Below are 15,132 nucleotides of genomic sequence, written 5' to 3'. Positions count from 1 at the left end.
ACTGGCCCTAATAAAGATGTGTAAATCACCCTCCAATACTCGTAGAGGTGCAGTCTCAGGCTTTTGGGGACTCTATAATTAGATAGTAGAGTACAAGAGCGCTACTACCCCTTCTTTACAGATAAGGGACAGTGACACGTGGAAAGCTGAGGTCCCTTGTGCAACATCTCCAAGTGTGGCCAAAGGAGCTGGGACTCATGCACAGATGCCAGACTCCAAAGCCTGTGCTCACAAGCCGTGGAGAGGGACAGGAGCCACTCCACTTGAGCCAGCTCCTCGGTCCTGGGACCGTGCGGGTGGCAGGAGGTGAAGTCTAGAATCAGAGGGGCAGTTCTCGCCAAGTGCCAGAAAGTGTTTCCTTCTCCCAGTTCTGCCCACTGGTCTCTGTCCCTTCCTCCCTCCTCCAGCCTCCCAGTCCCACTGCAGGGACCCTCACCGGGGACGTGGACAGCACTTGAGCCAGAGGCTTCGATGGTGACCAGGACTGAGGCCTCCAGGGGGCCAGAGCTGCCCATCACCCGGCACACGTATTCACCCGAGTCGGCCGGGGACACCTGGTGCAGCCGCAGCCGTGAGCCGTGGGTCTGAACAGGGGACAGGACAGAGGAACAGAGTCAGGTGCCAGTCTGGAACCATTGAAGGCCTGGCGCCAGGGTCTAACCTCTGACACAGGTGGGTACTGCACCCCACGGGGGCTCCTAGGTCTCCCTCCTGGCAGAGCTAGCCAGGACCCCCACATCCAGCGGCCCTCCCACCATTTCCTGCCAGCTGCGTACCTGGTGGTGACGGGGGAGGCTGCCCCCACGCTTGTGCCAAGTGACCTGGGCATGGGCCTGCCCGGGGACCACGCAGTTCAGATCCAGGGTCTGCCCTTCAGCCACGTGTGAGGATGATGACTCAATTCTGATGGGCATGGAACTGCCAGGGGCTGGGGGAACAGAGATCAGTGAGTCGGCTCAGCCGTTGTCAGATTTGGGAACAGGGTTGGTGGGAAATCTCTGCCATAGAAAATCTCACCCCCCAGAGTAATAATAATAGTTAACACTTGGCCGGGCATGGTGGCTCATGCCTTTAATCTCAGCACTTTGGGAGGCCGAGGTGGGTGGATGACCTGAGGTCAGGAGTTTGAGACTAGCCTGACCAATATAGTGAAATCCTGTCTCTACTAAAAATACAAAAATTAGCCGGGCATGGTGGCATGTGCCTGTAGTCCCAGCTACTCAGGAAGCTGAGACAGGAGAATCGCTTGAACCTGGAAGGTGGAAGTTGCAGTGAGTTGAGATCGCGCCACTGCACTCCAGCCTGGGTGACAGAGCAAGACTCCCTCTCAAAAAAAAAAAAAAAAAAAAGATAATAATAGTGAACACTTATAAAGCACTTCTGGCATGCCAGGCACTGCTCTAAGCACATTACATGCACTAACTAACTTAACCCTCACAAAATTCATAAACTTCCTGCGATGATGGAAATGTTCTTTATCTGCACAGGCCAAGTCAGTGGCTGCAAGCCACATGTGGCTACTGAGAACTTGAAATGTTAGAAATGGGGTAGCCATAGCCACTGAACCCACGCATCTTTCCGCTGGCCCTTGCCTGAGTACCACCAGGTCCGAGGACTCTGACCGAAAAGTTCCTTCTCCCCAAGGAACACTGTTGCCTGCATCCCTCGTCCCTTTCCTGGGCAGACTCACCGGAGGGGCTGCCGGCGCTAGGGGAGACGGAGATGACGATGGAGGCCTCCAGGGCATCAATGTTGTTGTTGGCCCGGCACACATACTCGCCCGAGTCAGCCACAGACATTTGGTGCAACCGCAGGTGGGAGCCATGGGTCTGGGCGTGCGGATGGGGGAGGAGAGGGAGAGGGAGTGGAGGGACCCTGGGGTCACCAGCTGGCTCAGGCCTTCCTGCTCAGCCTGTTGAGGCTGCTGTCGGTCTACCCAGGGCCCAGTCCGTGAGACAGGGAGCCTGCTCTGCTCACCCCAGGAGACCAGGGTTCCACCCCCGCTGCCGTGGTTCCACTCTGTACCTGGTGTCGGGAGGGAAGGCTGCCCCCACGCTTGTACCATGTGATGATAGCCTGGGGCTGCCTGGCCACCACGCAGTTCAGATCCAAGGTCTGCCCTTCCACCACCGTGGGGGAAGAGGACTCGATCCTGATTGGTGGGGAGACGCTGGGCACTGGGGACAGAGGGGTGTGGACCATGCAGCCAGAGTGAGATAACAGTGATGGCACAAGAGACCTCTCTGCCACCCTCTGCGCCACTTGTCTGGACCCCCTGCCCTCTCTGCTCTCACCGTGGGAGGAGCCACTGCCCTGGATGGTGACGATGAGCGAGGTCTCCCGGGAGCCTGCACCGTTACTGACGTGACACACATACTCGCCCGAGTCTGCCGGAGTCACCTGAGGGATCCGCAGCCGGGAGCCCACGATCTGCAGGAAGCAGGTGGCAGGAGGTGCGGCAGGAGGTGTGGTAGCAGGTGTGGGCAGCTCCTCCACATCTTGGGCACTGCTGCCGCTGGCCCTGGACTCTGGGGGCCTCCCTGCCTTGCCTCCTCAGTGGCCTTCGTGAAGCTCCCAGCATGGCATGTGGCCTGTCTCTGGGCTGGGGTGGACGTCTAGCCTTTCGTCACCCCTCCAGAAAGCCTGTTAAGGCCCTCCGCAGTATTGACACAGTATCCTGCTGGGGCTCCCACAGCCTGCGAGCTGCCTGAGAGCAGGCAACTGTCTCATTCCATCCGGAATCTTCAGTGTCAGGCACAGGACATGGCCCGGAGCAGCTTTTCAGTGAGATTTGGTGCAGAAGTGGATCTCCCTGAGGTCAGGGAGCCTTATTTCTGTATTCTCAGCACCGGTCTAGGACCCACCCAGCAAGGATACTCAATGTATGTTGAATGACTGAATGAGCACAGAGTGAGGTGCTGAGAGTCCCGCCTCTTCCCATTGGGGGCTGCTGTGCCCTGCTTTTGCCCTCCCCACCTGCTGGCCCTGTACCTGGTGCCGGCTGGGTAAGCTGCCTCCACGCTTATACCAGGTGATGGTGTGGGGAGCCTGGCTGGCGACCAGGCAGTTGAGGTCCAGGGTGTGCCCATTGGCCAGGGAGGCTGAGGAGGACTCGATGCGGACGGGGTACGCCACGCCCTGGGCTGGGAGGGTGAGATGGAAGGCAGGGTGTGGGGGCTGCTGAGGGTGCAGTCGGGGTCCCCCAGCCCTCCACCATCTGCATGACCCCGAGACACTCACAGTGGGAGCCGCTAAGGCGCTGCTGGATGGTGACAAGGACCGAGGCTTCCTGGGTGCCTGAGCTGCTGACCACACGGCACACGTACTCCCCTGAATCAGCTGGGGTCACCTGGAGCAGCCGTAGCCTCGAGCCATGCACCTAGGGGGGTCAGGAGGGAGGAGGCAGGCTCAGAGCTGGGCACTGTGGCTCACGCAAAGCTCCTGTTCCCTTCCCTGGTGCCACTCCCAGCCCAGCCAGCTGGAACTTGATGGAAGCTCTTCCAGGGGAAATCACTTTCTCCCTTCCTATCTCCCGCCCCAGTGTCAGGACTGGGCCTAGCGTCCCACCTCACCCATGCCAGGGACGACTGAGACTTGGTACCAGAGAAAAGTGGGGAGCAGTGTTTGTTGACATGCTACGGGGGAGATGAGGTAGGCAGCATGAGCCCATTTGGCAGATGAGGACACTGAGGGTCAGGGAATCAAGTGACAAGTGACTGGACTAAAGTCACACAGCATGCAAGTGGCGGAACAGTGTCTGAACTCGAACATGCCTGAGTTCAAAGCCTATGCTCTTTTTTTTCTTTTGAGACGGAGTCTTGCTCTGTCACCCAGGCTGGAGTGCAATGGCACCATCTTGGCTCACTGCAACCTCCGCCTCCCGGGTTCAAGCGATTCTCCTGCCTCAGCCTCCTGAGTAGCTGGGATTACAGGCGCGCACCACCACGCCCGGTTAATTTTGTGGATTTTTAGTAGAGATGGGGTTTCATTATGTTGGTCAGGCTGGTCTCGAACTCCTGACCTCGTGATCCTCCCGCCTTGGCCTCCCAAAGTGCTGGGATTACAGGCGTGAGCCACCGCGCCTGGTCAAGCCTATGCTCTTGTACTGCAGCTACAGGGTCTTCAGGCTTCCTTAGCTCCTGCCTCCTACCTGGTGCCGGGCCGGGAGGCTGCCCCCACGCTTGTGCCATGTAACCTGGGCATGGGCCTGACCAGCAACGAGGCAGTTCAGATCCAGGGTCTGCCCTTCAGCCACATGTGAAGATGATGACTCGATCCGGACTGTGGGGGTGACCCCAAGTGCTGGGGACAGAGGGCAAAGGGTCAATAGCCGGCTGGGAGGTGAGATGAGATGGGGCTCCTGGTCTCTAGGCAGGTGCAGTCTGCGACTTGGCCTCCTGATCCTGCCATTGCAAGAGTGGGGAGCCTCCCGCCCTTGGGCCCCCAGCCCTGCCCTCCCTGAGAGCTACTCACCAGGCACTGAGCCTGCAGGCTCAATGGTGACCAGGACAGAGGCCTCTAGGGGCACGGAGCTGCCCAACACTCGGCATACGTACTCGCCTGAGTCGGCGGGGGACACTTGATAGAGTCTCAGCAGAGAGCCGTGGGTCTGGCCAGAACGGGGGTGAGTCAGAGGGAGCCCTCAGGAGACCCCTGTTCCTATAACCTGCAACCCTGCCTCACTCTGACCCCCAAGGCCTGGCCATCAGCTCTGGATCACTGTTCCTGTCCTTCACATGGGGAAGGGGGACTCTTGTCCAGGAGCAGGGTGGTCGACCAGAGGAGCCCCAGTGAGCTGGGTACACACTCACACCACATCCCATCAATTCTAGACACACATTTCAATGTCTCCAAAATCAAGATGCATCTACAATGAATAACCTTACAAATGGAAGCTTTTTCTTAGAGGTACATAAAATCATAGCGGATCTTGCAATCAGTGGTATCCTAAATTGTACAAAGTGTGGTAACAACAATAGCTAATAGCATTATAGTAAAATATTAACAGCTTAGAGTACTTTCTGTGAGCCTAAGCTCTGAGGATTTTGCATATATTTTAATCTTTAAGATTATTCTGTAAGGTATGTACTTTTTTTTTTTTTTTTTTTTTGAGACTGAGTCTTGCTCTGTTGCCCAGGCTGGAGTGCAATGGCGTGATCTTGGCTCACTGCAGCCTCCGCCTCCTGGGTTCAAGCGATTCTCCTGCCTCAGCTTCCCGAGTAGCTGGGATTACAGGCGCCTGCTACCACGCCCGGCTAATTTTTATATTTTTAATAGAGATGGGGTTTCACCATACTGGCCAGGCTGGTCTTGAACTCCCGACCTCAGGCGATCCGCCCACCTCGCCCTCCCAAAGTGCTGGGATTACAGGCGTGAGCCACCGCGCCCGGCTGGTACATACTATTACCATTTTATAGGCCCTGAAACTATAGCACAGAGAGGTTAAGTAACTTGTCCGAGGTCACAAGCTAAGTGGTGGAGCCAGAATTCACACCCAGGTTAGTCAGTCCTAGATTCTGGTTTCTAACCACTGCGCTATACATCTGTGCAATGGGGTCCAGGGCTTCCTGATCTCAGGGGAGCCTCTAGCCCTCCCCCAGTAACCTCCACCACCCAGGGACCCGCTTCCTCTTCTTGGCCTGTCTGTCTTCCAGTCCCATACCTGGTGCCGGACAGGGAGGCTGCCCCCACGCTTGTGCCATGTGACCTGGGCATGGGACTGCCCGGGCACCACGCAGTTCAGATCCAGGGTCTGCCCTTCAGCCACTTGTGAAGAGGAGGGCTCGATGCGGATGGGCTGGGTGCTGCCGGCAGCTGAGGGATAAGATGGTCACCGGTCACTCTTGTTCTCTGAAGCCACTCCAGCCTGTTCTCTGCATCCCAGCCCAGGCTGGTGGCCCCACTCACGGTAGGCTAAGTTGGCCCCCTGGGTCCCAGTTACTGTGACTGTGATGGAGGCCTCCATGCCGTTGCTGGCCCGGCAGACGTACTGTCCCGCATCGGCAGGTGAGGCCTGGAAGATGTACAGGCGGGAGCCACGAACCTGGGTAGCCATGGGCAGAGGTGTGAGAGGGGGGCTTCCCAGAGGCCAGCAGATGCCCCACCCCATCCCCCCGATCTAGGAAGTGCCAGCCCCTCAGCCTAGGGGCCAGGATCCTACAACCCACTGTCTATGGCCCCGTCCCACATTTCTGGTGCCCTGTACCTGGTGACGGGCAGGGAGGCTGCCCCCACGCTTGTACCATGTGACCTGGGCATGGGCCTGCCCTGCCACCACACAGCTCAGATCCAGGGTCTGCCCCTCGGCCACTGTGGAGGATGAAGACTCGATCCTGACAGGTGGGATGGGTCCTGCGGCAGTGGGGATGGGAGTGAGAGTTGTAGATGCTCCTGAGATGAGAGGGCAGGGGTTGCCCACCCTGCAGCTAGCTCAGCCCAGGGTTCCAAGGCCAGGTCCAGGTTTTCAGGCATCTGGGGGCCTGGACTTGATGCCCTCAGCTCAGCAACCCTGATGGGAGGACCAGGGCATGGGCCACGCCTTGCAGAGGGGAGTGAGGAAGTGAGAGATGAGGGTAGTGGAGGCTTGGAGAGAGGAAGAGGAGGTGGGAGGCGACGCCTGAGGAGTCATGTGGCCAAAGCGAAGTGTGATGGGAAGGCGGTGGTTACTCTGATGGGTGGAGTCGGCCTGGGCAGGGCCCTGCAGCCAGCTCCAGTGTGGGCCTCCTGCCCCGTCGGCAACAGGGGTCCCTTGGATCTCACCACCCTGGAGGGCTCTCTGCCTTCTCCAGCTTTCCATGTCACTGGGAGTCACTCACCAGGGATGACAGAGGCTTCGATGGTTACTAGGACTGAGGCCTCCAGGGGGCCGGAGGTGCCCACCACACGGCACACATACTCGCCTGAGTCGGCCGGGGTCACCTGGTGCAGCCGCAGCAGCGAGCCGTGGGTCTGCGTGCAAATGGGGTGGGTTGGCAGGGGGTCGGAACAGTCCCATCCAGCCCCTCCAGCAAGGTGGTCCCGGGGGGCTGCCATACCTGGTGCCGGGCAGGGAGGCTGCCCCCACGTTTGTACCACGTGACCTGGGCGTGGGCCTGCCCAGGCACCACACAGTTCAGATCCAGGGTCTGCCCTTCAGCCACATGTGAGGAGGAGGGCTCGATGCGGATGGGCTGGGTGCTGCCGGGCACTGGACACAGAGGGGCTGCTCAGAGGCCTGAACTCTTGGGCTGTAACCTGTAGCCCCGGGGCAGAAGGCTCTGGGCTGTGACCAGGCCCTAGTGGGGACGGCCGACAGGTGGCCTTTCTGGGACTAGGGCCACACCCTTCTGCCTCCACATGGCCAGCCGAGTATGGCTTCTTCCCTCCCCAACCTCTAATCACAAGCTGGAGGCCCATTGACCCACCCATGACTTCTTGATGATGAGCTCCTCTGGCCTGTAGGGAACCAGCAAGCTTTACTACCCAGGCTGCGCCCAAGGATGCTGATGACAATGAGACACCTCCCTTCTACAGGGCATCTTCCATGTGCTCACAAGTACTTTCCATAGACACTGTCTCATTTAAACCACACCATGACCGGCCGGGCGCGGTGGCTCATGCCTGTAATCCCAGCACTTTGGGAGGCCGAGACGGGCGGATCACGAGGTCAGGAGATCCAGACCATCCTGGCTAACACGGTGAAACCCCGTCTCTACTAAAAAAAATACAAAAAATTAGCCGGCCTGGTGGCGGGCGTGCCTGTAGTCCCAGCTACTCGGAAGGCTGAGGCAGGAGAATGGTGTGAACCCGGAGGGCAGAGCTTGCAGTGAGCCGAGATCATGCCACTGTACTCCAGCCTGGGTGACAGAGTGAGACTCCCTCTCAAAAAAAAAAAATTAATAAAAAATAAACCACACCATGACCAAGCAGGTGGGCGGTACTGCTCCATTTCATAGATGAATCTGAGGCCCCAAAAGGTAAAAGCTAGTTCAAGGTTGCTAAGGGGCAGATCTGGGATTTGAACCAGGTCAGCCAACTCCCAGCTTAGTGTTCAACCTGGACACTCTGCTGCTTCCTGACAAATTCTGAAACAGTCACTCACAGGGAGCGCAGGTAAGCTGGACCAGCCTTACCCTCCCTCCCATCCACTCAACCCCCTCCTCTCTCTGAGCAGGCACTGAAGGGTCAAAGCCTGCCTGGAATGCCCCCCTGTCCTGGTCCCACTGAAGAAGCCACAGGCACCTTCCTTGGGAGCTCCTAAGGCTCAGCCCTGGCCCAGCCGCACCTGGCTCCTCACCTGGGGTGTAGCTGGGGCCAGAATGGGTGCCATGGAGGACAGACACGGTAATGGAGGCCTCCTTGGGGCCCGATCCATTCTCCACACGACACACATATTCTCCAGAATCAGCTGGTGAGACCTGGGGGAGCCGCAGACGGGAGCCGTGGACCTGGGCCAGGAGGAGCCAGAGGTACGTGAGGACAGGGACGGGGGCTGTTGTCACCACTCCCTCAGCCTCAGTGATTCATTCAAACTCTCACTGGCTCTGCTCTGAGCCATCCCATGCTAGAAGCTGGCAGGGAGGGAGATGAGGCCTGGCTTCTGCTGGTGGAACATGTGGGGCAGTGTGCCGCCTCCCCCGCCCTGCATACAGGCCCCGCCTCTGTCACAGCCCCTGCACCCTGGGTCCCCTGCCATAGGCTCAGGGCCCACATACCTGGGTGTGGGGAGGCAGGCTACCCCCTCGCCTGTACCAGGTGACCTGGGCATGGGCTGACCCTGCCACCACACAGTTGAGGTCGAGTGTCTGCCCTTCTGTCACAGAAGGCGACGAGGACTCAATCTTGACCGGCGGTGGGCTGGCATCTGAGGCTGGGGCCAGAGTAGGGGTCAGCAGGCCCCAGGGGAGCCCTGGCTTGCCCTCCCCACCCCTCTGTTCCCAGAGGGCCCGCACCTGCAAGGACAACCACTTGGATCCGGGCCTGGGCGGTGCCTGCGGGGCTGGTGGCCACGCAGAGGTAGAAGCCGGCGTCAGCAGTCGTGATGGCTGGGATGAGCAGTGTCGCGATATCTGTGCGCTCCGACCGGGCCTGCCATGGGTGAGAAGGGTCAGCTGCCCCAGAGGCAGCTGGACAACGGCTGGCCAGGGGGACAGATGGGGCATAAAAGGGAGAGGCAGGTGCAGGGCCAATATTAGGGCTCAGTGGGGCATGAAGGAGGACAAACGCCAGGCGGCCAAGAGGACGGCAGGGGCTCCCTGCTGGGATGCAGGGGCAGGAGGCCACCGTCTTGGAGGTGAAGGGAGCCACAGAGGAGGTGGCGTGGGGCGTGAACCAGGAGGGAAGGTGGCTGGGACTCTCTGCAGAGCCTGTGGGCCTCCTGCTCCTGGGTGGGCCCATCTCCTCACCTGTGGTGGGAGGCTGCCCCCTTCCTTCCTCCAGGTGATGGTGGCGCTAGGCACGCCTGCAGCCCTGCAGTACAGCCTGACGGTGCGGCCTTCGTGGACCTGGGTCCTCTCTGGGCTCACCTGGACTCTGGGCCCACCGCCCCCTGCAGACAGAGTCCTGTGAGAACACGCCCTGGGCTGAGCACACTCTCGGCCCCCACCCTGAGCCCGGCCTCTCACCATGCACGTGGAGCACAGCCCTGGCCACCTGCTGCCCAGCGCTGCTGTGGGCTCGGCACAAGTACTGGGCCTGATCCGTGGGCTCGACGGCTGGCAGGCGCAGGATGCCACCGTGGATTTGTGCCTTCGCAGGGAGCTGGCCGCCAGGGCCCCCTGACGAGTAGACGTGGGGTCAGCACCCACCAAGCCTGCTCAGAGTCCTGCCCCTCCCCTCCCACACCCAGGAGAGTCAGGCCCTGAATGTCATTCCCACCACGGCCTCACCTGTCCACTCGAGGGTGGGCGTGGGGCTCCCTGTGGCGCTGCAGCGGAACTCCGCCAGTTGCCCGGGCTGCACCGTGAGCTGTGGCGGGTGGATGGAGACCACGGGGGGGGACGAGGTGCCCGAGGCTGACGAGGGAGGAAAAAGAACATGCAGTCAGGGTGGGGAGTGTCGTCTGACTCACACGACAGTCCTGCTGCCGCTCTCTCTGCTTCCAGGCTAGCCCTCCACGGCCATCTGTGCACACAGGAGCCAGAGGGAGCTTTGGAAATGTCAACAGGACCTTGTGACCTCCCACCTTGAGACCCGTCCATGACTCCCTGTTGCTTTTAGAATAAAATCCAAAATTCCTACTCTGATCCACCACATACTCCGTGCTCTCCCGTATGCCCATACCTGTCCTCCCTCCCACAGCCCCAGCCACGTGGTCTCTGCTGTTCCTCAAACACAGCAACGTGCTCCTGCCTCAGGGCCTTGCCATGTGCTGCTCCCTCTGCCAAGAACACTCTGCCAACTCTCTAACTCGCTCAATGCCTACCTTTCCTTCAGGTCTCAGCTTAGGTGTCATCTCCTCAGAGAGGCCCTCCCTGACTGCCCTATCTAGAGTAGCCCTTGCCTCTCCCACCTTGTTTTATTTCATTTATTTTTCTGAGACAGATTCTTGCTCTGTCACCCAGGCTGGAGTGCAGTGGCGCGATCTCGGCTCACTGCAACCTAAGCCTCCCGGGTTCAAGCGATTCTCCTGCCTCAGCCTCCTGAGTAGCTGGGATTATAGGCACCTGCCACCACACCCAGCTAGTTTTTGTATTTTTAGTAGAGACAGGGTTTCACCATGTTGGCCAGGCTGGTCTGGAACTCCTGACCTCAAGTGATCCACCTGCCTCAGCCTCCCAAAGTGCTGGGCTTACAGGTGTGAGCCACCGTGCCTGGCCTTCTCCCACCTTGTTTCTTGCTTTCTCGTCATTCCTAGCCTGGCACTCATCGCCATGTGTAGTTATCTTGCTTGTTCATTTATTTCCATGCTTATGGTCTCCCTGCCTAGAACGTGCACTTCAGGAGGACCGAGATACTGTACATGCTTTTCTCCCTGCTTCTGCAGAGCCTAGACCAGGACCAGGCATGCAGCAGGTGCTCAGACATGATCAGCAGAATGAAGAAATGCTGTGCTAATCCTGGTGGGCATGGGGGGAGAGCTAGGGTGGGAGAATCAGGTATAGATGGGAGGTGTACCCTGCACATGTAGAGTGGCTGTGCCCTGGTCCATGGCAAACATGTTGGAGCCAGTGCACACGTATGTGCCCGCATCACTCAGCTGGACGTTGCGAATGGTCAGGATGCCATTGAAATCCATGGCTCGGGTGGGCAGTTTCCCGTTGTGCAGGCGGGTCCACACCAGGGTATAGGCTGGAGACTGCAGGGCAAGGCGAAAGGGGGTCATGGGTGGGGCTCAGAGACCCCAGAAGACAGACTTCCTCCATCCTCACTCCCTGACCTGCACACCTTGCTTTTAGCTGTGCAGATGAAGGTGACGTCAGCTCCGGGGCGCACGCTCTGGCTCCGCTGCTCCTCCACTGTCACTGTGATGGGCTTGCTTGGAGCCTCTGCAGGGATGGGAAGTCCCCCCGTGAGCCGGTGCTGGCTAGGCCCCGGTCCTGTGGCCACTTTGTCTTTCTCCATAACCTCTAGGCATCACTTCCTTCCTGGTTCAGCCTGGCTCTCATTCTACCTCCTGGCGCCCTCCCCCATTCTGGCTAAACCCCACCATCCCGCCCTCCTTGCCAGCAGAGTGGACACGGGATGTGGTTGGGGAACATCACACTATGGGTCCACTTGGCTCCAGTTCCTGATCACAGACCACAATGAGCTCCTGACACATCACACTTCACTCCAACTGGGTTTCTCCGTCTGGTTTGAGTTTCTATCCCCCCAAAACAACTATTTCACACCTCCTCCCATCTTCTCCAGCCTCTCCAACCACCCTTCCACTTTCTTAGCTAGTGGCGCTGACACACACTTATTGCGAAAATAGAAACGACTAGTCAGGAGTTTTCCCAGCCTCTCAAATCTACCAGCTCTCTAGATACTGGTCCCTGAAGGACGGGCCCCTTCTCCTGCCCTCACCCCATCCCACTGCTGCGCCTGAGTGCCACCCCTCCCCAGGGCTTTTTCTGCTCTCGCAACATCAGCGTCTCCTCCTTCTCATGCGATCACTTCGGTCCAGAGTGCATTCTAGGATTTCCCATTTCTGAAAACTCGCCCTTGACCTCATGCTCTCACAGTCAATGACCCATTTCCTGGCCTCCCTTCAGAGCCAAGACTCTTGCAGGAGTTGTCCACACTCGCCGCCTTCCCACCCATGCGTCGCCTCCTTGCAATCTGGTTTCTAACCCTTCTCTCCACTGAAAACCGCTCTTGTCAAAGCACGACCTCCAAGGGCTATTTCTCTGCCCTTATGTGACTTCCTAGCGGGGAGGCTGCCCTGGAAGCCCTTTTCCTGCTGATTCCCATGATGCCCCCTGACTCCTCCTGCCTCATGGCTGCACTCTCTCAGGCTCTTCCTACCCTTCCTCTTCCATTTGACATGTTCACACTGGAGCTTCTCGGGACTCTGGGCTGGGGCCCTGTCCTTGGGCCACACTCTCCCTAGGTGACTTCATCCTGTCCCATAGCTTTGAACACCATCCCTGTGCCAACAGCAACCAGACTCATTTCTCTGGCTGGGGCCTCTTATGTGAGTTCAGACTCACATACCCAAATGCCTGCCTGGTGGACTCAATGACATGTCTTCCCAAACGTCTCAGACTCTAACACGTCCAAAGCAAACTTGCGATTCTCTCTGACCTGTTTGTAGCCTGTGCTGCTGGTGGCCTAGCCACGCTTCCCACCCCCCGTGCCCACCTGCCTGACTTCTGCCAGCTACTGCACTTCTTTGCATTGAGGGCTTTCTCAGGCCACTGGAGCTCAGAGTGCACACCCATGGGTGGGACGGATGTGCAGGGGACTTGATGCTCCCAGAATAGGTCTCAGTCAATGACTGACAGGAGCTGGCCTAGACATACTGCAGCTCCCTGGACCCCAGGGCAGGGTGACTTTGAGGTGCGTATTTTACACTGGCTCCCTTTAAAAGCTTCCTCGGTTGTACTAAGCAACAACTGCTCACGGTGGCAATCTGCTTGATGACACAGCCTTTATGGATGCCCTCCCATCCCTGTCTCACTTTTCCCTGGACGCCAGGGCAGGGTGACTCTGAGGTGCATTATTATTATTATTTTTTTAAGACAGAGTCTTGCTCTGTTGCCCAGGCTGGAGTGCAGTGGCGCAATCTCGGCTCACTGCAACCTCCACCTCCTGGGTTCAAGCAATTCTCCTGCCTCAGTTCTCCCGAGTAGCTGGGATTATAGGTGTGTACCACCATGCCCAGCTAATTTTTTCATTTGTACTAGAGACAGGGTTTTACCATGTTGGCCAGGCTGGTCTCGAACTCCTGACCTCATGATCTGCCCACCTTGGCCTCCCAAAGTGCTGGGATTATAGGCGTGAGCCACCGTGCCCAGCCCACCCTTTTCTTTTGCCTTCACCGAACAGTCAAGTCCTGCCGATCCTACCTCTAAAATGAGTCTTGAATCTGCCACCTCTCCTCATCTCCATGGCCGTTGACCTTATCCAGGCAACCACTGCCCCCTCCCAGCAGGTGAATGCACCATCTGCCTGAATCTGCAGCCTGCAGCCCAGCCCAGGACAGGCAGTCTTGGTTACAGGGGGCATAGGGACTCACCAGTGACCAGCAGCTCTGCCCGGCTAGTATTGGATTGGTGGAGATTACGGCAGGTGCAAATGTAGACCCCGGCATCCGAGGGCTGGACGCTGGGGAAGTGGAGCTCGGAGCCTGGTGGGGAGGAGACAGGAGCTTGTTGCTGCAGATACACTCTTTCTCACATCCAGCCCCACGTGCAAGGACAGGACCCCATCAGGGCAGGGACAGGCCCCTGCCTCCCCTCCCACTGGGATGGCTCTTAGGGCTGAGGAGCCTAGGGCCATGGGTACCTTGATGTCGCTGCTGGGTGCCGCTGGGCACAGGCCGCCCATCCTCACGGGACCAATAGAAGTAGTGGGGTGGGCTCCCACTGACCTGGCACCGCAGGGAGTGGGAGCCACCTTGGGGTACTATGCTTCGAGCAGGATGGACCTCGACCACCAGTGGGGCTTGGTTTGCTGGGGGTGGGGGCCAGGACAGGAGGGGCCTTTCAGCATTGTCATCAGTATCTCTGCTCTCCCAAAAGCTGGCGTACCCCACCGTCAGCCCTGTCCCCCAGACCCACTATCCCACAAATTCCCAGGGCTCTCTGCCTTGCCCATCGTCCCCATCCTGGGCCATGGTCCCACTTACTCTCTGGCAGGCACTGGCTCCCTTGCACACTGGGGTTACCCACGTAACCTGGGGCACACCTGTAAGGGGGAACAAGGGCCAGCAATGTCAGGCCTCAAGGGCCCCAGAGCCTCATGGTGGACTTAGGGAGCCAGAAGCTCAGCAGGCTGCCCAGTGTCAGGGGAGGAGGCTCAGAGCTCTGGAAGCACTTTGGGGACCAGACAGGCCCCAACACAGGGCGCTGGTGAACTGAGAAAGGGGAGTGTAAGGGAGTGTTAGCAGGTTGGGTGATGAGGGAGGTAAGGTCTTTATTCTCCAGAGAAATTCATTCAGCAAACGTCCATTTTTTTTTTTTTTTTTTGAGACAGATTCTCGCTCTGTCACCCAGGCTGGAGTGCAGTAGCGCAATCTCGGCTCACTGCAAGCTCCGCCTCCAGGGTTCACACCATTCTCCTGCCTCAGCCTCCCGATTAGCTGGGACTGCAGGTGTGCGCCACCACGCCCAGCTAATTTTTTGTATTTTTAGTAAAGGCAGGGTTTCACTGTGCTAGCCAGGATGGTCTCGATCTCCTGACCTCATGATCCACCCACCTCAGCCTCCCAAAGTGCTGGGATTATAGGTGTGAGCCACCACGCCTGGCCAGCAAATGTCCATTAAGCAATGACTGCGTGCCAGGCATGTGCTATAGGTGTTGGAAATACAACAATGAACATGATGAAGTCCCTGGTCTGTGGGACTTACTAGTTGGGAGCCCAACATGGAAATTCTACATGAAAATGAGAGTGCAGGAAGCATATCAGGGCTGTGCAGGTGCAGAGGAGGGCACTGGCCCAGCCTGGAGAGCCAGGGAGGCTTCCAAGAGGATGGGACTTCTCATATTACCTCAGAGCAGGCTGTACTC

General features: G+C 58.4%; 1 protein-coding gene across 4 annotated transcripts in view; it reads right to left on the bottom strand.

The window, feature by feature from the left end:
* Positions 1–15,132, bottom strand: part of HSPG2 (heparan sulfate proteoglycan 2) — a 116,695-nt gene that overhangs the window by 23,553 nt on the left and 78,010 nt on the right. For all 4 annotated transcript variants that reach the window (XM_063658800.1, XM_054502323.2, XM_063658801.1 and 1 more), the window contains exons 40-64: positions 14,252–14,310; positions 13,909–14,076; positions 13,640–13,750; positions 11,365–11,465; positions 11,095–11,275; positions 9,867–9,992; positions 9,603–9,755; positions 9,384–9,526; positions 8,931–9,066; positions 8,694–8,848; positions 8,276–8,426; positions 7,035–7,186; positions 6,816–6,948; positions 6,206–6,351; positions 5,908–6,043; positions 5,663–5,814; positions 4,474–4,609; positions 4,151–4,302; positions 3,241–3,379; positions 2,992–3,143; positions 2,295–2,430; positions 2,026–2,177; positions 1,691–1,829; positions 777–928; positions 437–584 (exon numbers count right to left, since the gene is read on the bottom strand). In XM_063658800.1, the coding sequence (XP_063514870.1) occupies positions 437–584; positions 777–928; positions 1,691–1,829; positions 2,026–2,177; positions 2,295–2,430; positions 2,992–3,143; positions 3,241–3,379; positions 4,151–4,302; positions 4,474–4,609; positions 5,663–5,814; positions 5,908–6,043; positions 6,206–6,351; positions 6,816–6,948; positions 7,035–7,186; positions 8,276–8,426; positions 8,694–8,848; positions 8,931–9,066; positions 9,384–9,526; positions 9,603–9,755; positions 9,867–9,992; positions 11,095–11,275; positions 11,365–11,465; positions 13,640–13,750; positions 13,909–14,076; positions 14,252–14,310 (3,509 nt within the window). The remainder of the gene's footprint in view (positions 1–436; positions 585–776; positions 929–1,690; positions 1,830–2,025; positions 2,178–2,294; positions 2,431–2,991; positions 3,144–3,240; positions 3,380–4,150; positions 4,303–4,473; positions 4,610–5,662; positions 5,815–5,907; positions 6,044–6,205; positions 6,352–6,815; positions 6,949–7,034; positions 7,187–8,275; positions 8,427–8,693; positions 8,849–8,930; positions 9,067–9,383; positions 9,527–9,602; positions 9,756–9,866; positions 9,993–11,094; positions 11,276–11,364; positions 11,466–13,639; positions 13,751–13,908; positions 14,077–14,251; positions 14,311–15,132) is intronic.

This window comes from Pongo pygmaeus, chromosome 1 (assembly GCF_028885625.2).
Source record: "Pongo pygmaeus isolate AG05252 chromosome 1, NHGRI_mPonPyg2-v2.0_pri, whole genome shotgun sequence".
Taxonomy (NCBI): Eukaryota; Metazoa; Chordata; class Mammalia; order Primates; family Hominidae; genus Pongo; species Pongo pygmaeus.
This window is presented reverse-complemented; position numbering and strand designations above follow the sequence as displayed.